The 6,765-nt window shown below is 48.5% G+C and overlaps 1 protein-coding gene across 5 annotated transcripts in view; it reads right to left on the bottom strand.

Moving 5' to 3' along the window:
- Positions 1–468: 468 nt before the first annotated feature.
- The window catches only part of EHMT1 (euchromatic histone lysine methyltransferase 1), a 174,533-nt gene continuing 168,236 nt past the window's right edge, over positions 469–6,765 (bottom strand). For all 5 annotated transcript variants that reach the window (XM_030535179.1, XM_030535181.1, XM_030535180.1 and 2 more), the window contains one exon: positions 469–1,830. In XM_030535179.1, the coding sequence (XP_030391039.1) occupies positions 1,647–1,830 (184 nt within the window). In that variant the 3' untranslated portion in view covers positions 469–1,646. The remainder of the gene's footprint in view (positions 1,831–6,765) is intronic.

Genomic DNA, 6,765 nt, shown 5'->3' with positions numbered 1-6,765 from the left:
GGCAACACTGATGAAAGAGCCAAATTCATTTTAAAGCACTTTTTTTTATTGATTTCATTGAAAACAGAACAAGAAAATGACCAGAGCCAAAAGACTGCTCCTTTAAAATTGTCAAAAACATTAACAGAAAATAATAATAATAATAATAATAATAAACATGATGGCATTATGAATGTTTTAGAAGAGATGCACAAAAAAAATCCTGTTACTGCACTAATTACAGTATTTAAAGATATATGCAAAAAAAAAATTAAGATAATGACCTGCTGAGCCATCACACAAAAGGCGATGGCAAATTTATTCACACTACAATACTAACAATTTAAAAAAGGTTTTGTGTTTTTTCCTGCATTTTATACTAAAATCACTTTGTTCTTTTTATACAATTGATAGTTTATATTCACGTGGTGAGTAAAAATCACACCAGAATCAGCACCGTTTTTGTTTTGTGGTTTCTTTTCGTTGTTGTGTGGGTGGGTGGGTTTTTTTGTTGGGTTTTTTTTTTTTTTAATGCTTTGTCCCAAATGTTTTAATAATGGTAAAAAATAAATCTGTTCATTTCAACTTCATAGTGTGTGGCTTAAAAATTAAATTGGAGGTGCCCAGAGTTGAGAAAAGGGAGGGAATGAGCTGGTGACAATGGTATCTCCTCTCTCTGGGATGTGTCCTATCTGATGCTTGCCCAGCCTGAAGCATCCTCTTGAGAAATACGTCAACGCTTCTTTATAGTATACGGACCACTTTGTTTTGTTTTAAAAAAGCAAACTGATTCTTTCAGAAGTTAGTGTCTGGTACAATCCCCATCCTTCTCTAAGGTTGCTAACGCAGCAGGAGAGGCAAATCTTTCCACTGGTGCAACCAACACTGAGACAATAACATGCCCAAAGGGCAGAGGTGAGAGCTTTTTAACGGAGAAAGCTTGGTATGGAGCAGGGGTGGTGGGGAGAGAATCTCTGGCAGGCTTGGAACAGAGACAGGGATGCGGGGGGAAATGAAGGATTCTTTTCCATTTTTCTTTAGGAAAAAAAATAACAGATCGGCAGATTTGGTAACCGACAGGCATCTGTTAGAAGCAAAGAACCTCTAGCTCCCAGCAACTGGGCCAGGAAAGACCACACCGTAATGTCCTGCCAGGTGAGGGAGAAATTTGTGGTTTAAAAGACCTGCCCCACAAAGCTGCGTCAAGTAAACCAATGTCAGAACCATTCCTCCCTGCACTCCTTTAAAAAGCAAGTTCCAGCAAGTATTCAAAGTTTATTGTAAGAGAACTGGAGATGACTTGGCATGACGGTTCCATTCAATCAATACCAGCGTTCTGAAGAGGAGGGATAAACTCTTCCCTTGGCTCTGGCAATACTTAGCACATTAAGAGATGGATGCGAGGAATCTTGCATGGAAAAACTGAGACAGCCGTCCCTTCACACTCACTGTAAAACCCGCAGCTTTCCAGGGGTGGAGAGGGAGGAAAACGACAACATGGAGTCTGGATTTGCTTTCACTTATTCCTCAAGTAACAGTCGGTGGCACATCCCTAGATGTCACGAACCCCTTGGCTTTCCTTGAATGTGTTTTCTCTTTCAATGGAAATTTCAAACAGTATGTGAATCTATCGAGTTAAAACAGTTCAGGCTCCCGGGAGCGAGTCCTCAAAAGGGGCCGGCTGCCACGGCAGAGCTGGTGTCGGGGAGTCCGTTCTCCTGGGCCTCCTGGGAGGATGTGCTCGCTTGCCGTTGGGCCAGGGCTGTGCTCGAGTGTTTGCACTTGGGTGAACCGCACTGACAGCTGAAGTATTTGCCTTTGATGTCCCAGAATCGGTCTCCATAGTCAAAGCTGGAAGAGAAAAGCAGCGAGGGACATTTGGTCACTGGAACACAACAGGAGGGATCTGTGTGCGCATGCAAACAAATACTTTAGGGAAGCAGAGAAGAGCTAAACAAAAAAGGTTGCACAGCAGGGGTTCATACACTTCATAGGTTGTGCAGGCTGAACTCACTGCCCACCCCAGGGGTTCCCTGTCCCTTTCCATCCCTCCCCCATCAAAGTTCCTGGGTGCCACTCTCCCATTTCTTTTGTAGGGACCCACAGCTTCCCTCAGGCTCACCCCTGCCAGGGGTGTGTGCGCCCTTCATTCCCCTTCTGCCATACCAGGGTCTCCCACTCTGTCCCACACACCAGCAGCCATGTGCACCCCATTCCCATTTCCCCCATGCCCTCCATGGAGGGGATTACGTGGAAGGAGCTCTGTGTACCCCCCTTTCCCATACCAAGTTCCCTGAATCTTCCCTCCACCAGTTGTGTGTCCGTCTCCCCCATTCCAGGGTCCCACCCTCACTCTCCTCCTGCATGGCAGGGGCTCTGGGTGCCCCCATTTCCCTTTTCCCCTCCATTGCAGTCTATCTCCCCCACTGCTCAGAGTTCTGTGCGCCCCATTTCCCCCCCACACACCACGGGCTCTGATGGAATCTGTGTGTACAGAGCCGATCCCTTCTAATGGGCTGCTGTCTGGCGCTTGGAAGCAAAGGATGAAATGGGCCAGGAGGGTGAGTGCCTTCTCCACTCCATGCGGGGGCAGAGCCCCTTTGGCCCAGGGGAAAGGTGCCCCCTAGAGGCTAAAACCCTTTGTGACATCCCAGAAATGGTACAGTAACAGCAGCAGGTCGAGATTCCCCTCCCACACCAGCCTTGGTCAATATGTCTCAATCTGGACTTGGCAGAACCACATCTCCTAGTCAGGGGTTGATTCAGTCTCGGTCATTAGCATCCCTGCTGAAGCTGCCAAGAGGGGACCATTCGGTGCGACCAGTGATGGGAGTGCTCCAGCTGGACAGAGCCCCACCAATGACATTCACCCAGCTGGTGTACTGCACAGTGATGGCAATGCCTCCGTAGGAGTGCCCGGCGGGGCCAGACGGAAGGTGTCCCACTGCCAAACCACTCAGCTCCCTCTCCCACAGAGGTTGGCAGGAGGTCTATGCAAGCCTCAAGAGGGGAACGGACAGCACGTAAAAATGCTCCCCAGCCACGAACATGACAAGCCTGGGAGGACTAGATGGCCCAGGGGACATCATGATGGGGAATTCAACACTTCGGCTCCTGTGGGTTATTCTATCTGGCTGGGGGGTAAGAAGAGAGCTGTGATCTCCCTTCCCACCCCCTGGGCTGGTCCCTGCACAGCAGGGGTGGGACTCTCTAAAGAAACCAGTACGGACACTATCCACGGTGCAGCTATAAACTTACTAGGGCCATGGTTATGTGGGGAACAACATTTCCCTTTTCCTTTGCCATGTCCCCCCTTCCCTGGCACTGGAGCCCTCTCTGGCTTTGGTGCTTCCTAAACTGCTTCCTCACTGCTGCCTCGAAGGACATCTCATCGGCAGTCATGACGATGGTACAATAGAGCTGGAGTTGCCTCGGGGAAACCCATCTCCCTGCAGCTCCTCCCACCTCTTACTGTATCGTTACTAGGAACCGTCACGCGGAGAAACTAAAGCAGCAGGGCAAGAACGCTGCGCAAATTGTGCCGAAACGTTTGTGACATCGTTACCCGATCTCTAGGAACTTACTGAGCCCCACCAGCTCAGCTCACAGGTCTATCAAGCAGGCATTGGACGAGAACGGACTGCAGTCACTGCTACCCTGGGATGGATGTGAATGGGGACACTTCTGTGCAGAAGGCTCCTTACCCTGTAACCATGGCCCCGAGCCACCCAGATCCCACAGGCAAAGAGCCTGACGCATCCTAAGTGATGGCTAGAAGCCATCCATAGAGGTGAACAACACAACATACATGTCTGCAGTCTTGCCTGTCCATCTGTGCAGCGATAAAGTCTCAGCCACAGAGGCTGCAATTTTCTATTGTTAATCACTATACATTCACCTTCCCACAGCTGAGAGACGCGAGACACCATAGGGAACGGCTCTCAAAAACCCGGTAACGAAGCTCGTTTGTAATGGGAGCTGATGCCCTGCTGTAGTCTGGCACAGGGCTGTATGCTGCCCCTGCATCCTGGGAATTCCCCTGGGGACCACTGCAGCTCCTCTACGCTGCCGGAGAGCAGTAAAGGGACCGTGTGGGGGCTGGAATCCAGCTCAGTCCCTTCAGGCACTCACTCGGCAAAGCAGAGATGTCTGTACAATGGTGAGCTGTATTAGTGTCAGTCACTGCAGAGATTTGTAAGTCAAAGAAGACACCTGAGGAATCGAATCAATGAATCAGAGTCTGCTATTTCAAACCCAGCTCTGAGCTCGGGAACCAAAACGCTGCCCAGATCAGGCTGAAAGCAGACAACAGGCCGTTTGGTCCAGTGAGCTTCCTGGTCTGGGATCTACAAGCACATCAGCAGCAATGGCAAAAATTGCCAGTGCAAGTAGCACCAGTTTGGCATCAGCCCTAGGTCCTGGCTCCTAGATGAGCTGGGTGCTCTGCACCAGACAGGAAAAATAGCCTCCTGCATTTCCTTATCCTTTCAATACAGAGACTGGAGATGCCACTTCCATGGCCACAGTCAGGAAACACACAGGCATGGCAAAGCATGGTAACTGGTGTGCCTCTGCCCCTTGCTGGGCGTGTGAAACAATGGAGGGACTGAACGGGGGTGAAGCCAGAAGAACAAGTAACAGGGAGGACACAAAAGAAAGCAGCCCCCCCACCCCCTTAACTTATGCCTACACAATTCCCAGTGCTTCTGGGCCACAGTGTGAACAGGGGCAGCTTCCACTGGGCCCCATTCCAATGTCACTCCGGATTGTCACCAGCATAAGTAACTCCACTGAGGTCAATGGTGTAACAGTGACAAAATCAGTGTGAGTCCAGATCGAGGCCACTCACTTCAACAGGAACTGCACTTGCTCTGCCAGGGGCTCAATCTGATCCCTTCAGAATACAAAGCTGACGTGATTTACACTGATTTTCATTTACACAGTTAGTTACTTTGTCCTGCCTGTTTTCAGATCAATTCATCCCGGATGTGCTGCGTATGCGATAATTTTTGCCTCACCTCTGAATTCAGCCCCTCTCTCGGTGCCAAGGCAACCTCTTCACCCAGCTTCGCTTCTGAATCTCACTTTAAAGAAAACGTCAGCTCTTTGGGGACTTCCCACGTGTTTCTATGGCCAAGCACCCAGATCACATTCCTGGCCATTTCCAAAGAGGGTGGCCTCTGAACTGTACAGCTGGTCAAATTTAGAGCACTGTTGCCATAGTGAACCCACTGGACCTACTGGTATTTTGCTTAGCAATAGTTACTACTCTCTGCAATCCCAGTGTCGGTTGCATGTTGGAGGATACCATTAGCCTGTATACTGGCCTCCTCCTAGGATTCAGTAGCAGGGTTTTACATTGTGTGACTCTTGACCGTAAGGAACAAGAACAGAGCAGCTGTCATTGGGCCACCATGTCCTCTATCCCTGCCTTGGATAATGGCTGTAGGCCTGACTTGACGTGAGAAATTAAACATGCAGGTCGCCTCATTTCTTGCAAGACAGGATTGGGGAGGTAATGAACAGGCTAAAAATGAAATGTCTGTGCTAAGGTAAGTAATGGATCAGTGAGCTAAAGGACAAGGTCTCAGTTAGCGACAATAAGAGGGAAAATCTAGGGAACCATTTACTAATGACAAGATACAACGGACAAGAGAAGTCAGGAGCATAAAGATGAGGTAAGGAGTAAAGTCGAACATGGACAGAGCATGCTGCACAGGGACTGGGTCCTGCAGAGTAACCAAGCCAGTCCCAAAACATGCAGTGCTATGTATAGGAACTGCAAGGACACGTGTATCGGTGTGGAAGGAGGAGATATGCTGTGTAACTTTGGATGTGTTGTACACCCTGTACGTGCCCCTCACTCTGGAGCCGGATCAGCTCAAGGGTTGTTTGACTGTGTGCCAAGAAAGAAACCTCAGGGATGAGTTTGGAGTAGAGCTGAGTTCTTGGGAACCAGGCAGATAAGCTCTCACAGGCTATCCCAGCAAATGCTAACATTAGATGCCACAGAGGAAGGATGGTCTAGTGGTTACAGCAAAAGACAGGGAATCTGAGTAGCCGGGTTCTATCACTGGCTCACTGTGACGTTGTCAGGGTCACTTGAGGACAGGATTCGGCCTTGATTCACATAGAATCATAGAACTGTAGGACTGGAAGGGACCTCGAGAGGTCATCCAGTCCAGTCCCCTGCACTCCTGGCAGGACTAAGTATTATCTAGACCATCCCTGACAGGTGTTTGTCTAACCTGCTCTTAAAAACCTCCAGTGACAGACATTCCATAACCTCCCTAGGTAATTTATTCCAGTGCTTAACCACCCTGACAGTTAGGAAGTTTTTCCTAATGTCCAACATAAACTGTCCTTGCTGCAATTTAAGTCCATTGCTTCTTTTCCTAGCCTCAGAGGTTAAGGAGAACAATGTATCTCCCTCCTCCTTTTAAAAACCTTTTATGTACTTGAAAACTGTTATGTCCCTGCTCCTCTTCTCCAGACTACACAAATCCAATATTTTCAATCTTCCCTCATAGTCTTGTTTTTTAGACTTTCAATAATTTTTGTTGCTCTTCTTTGGACTCTCTCCAATTGGTCCACTTCCTTCCCGAAATGTGGCACCCAGAACGGGACACAATACTCCAGCTGTGGCCTAATCAGTGTGGAGTAGAGTGGAAGAATTACTTCTAGTGTCTTGCTTACAACACTCCTGCTAATACATCCCAGAATGATGTTTGCTTTTTTTGCAACAGTTACACTGTTGATTCATATTTAGCTTGTGATCCACTATGA

This window comes from Gopherus evgoodei, chromosome 16, assembly GCF_007399415.2.
Source record: "Gopherus evgoodei ecotype Sinaloan lineage chromosome 16, rGopEvg1_v1.p, whole genome shotgun sequence".
Taxonomy (NCBI): Eukaryota; Metazoa; Chordata; order Testudines; family Testudinidae; genus Gopherus; species Gopherus evgoodei.
Note: the sequence above shows the minus strand (reverse complement) of the source record. Positions and strands in the feature narration are given on the sequence as shown.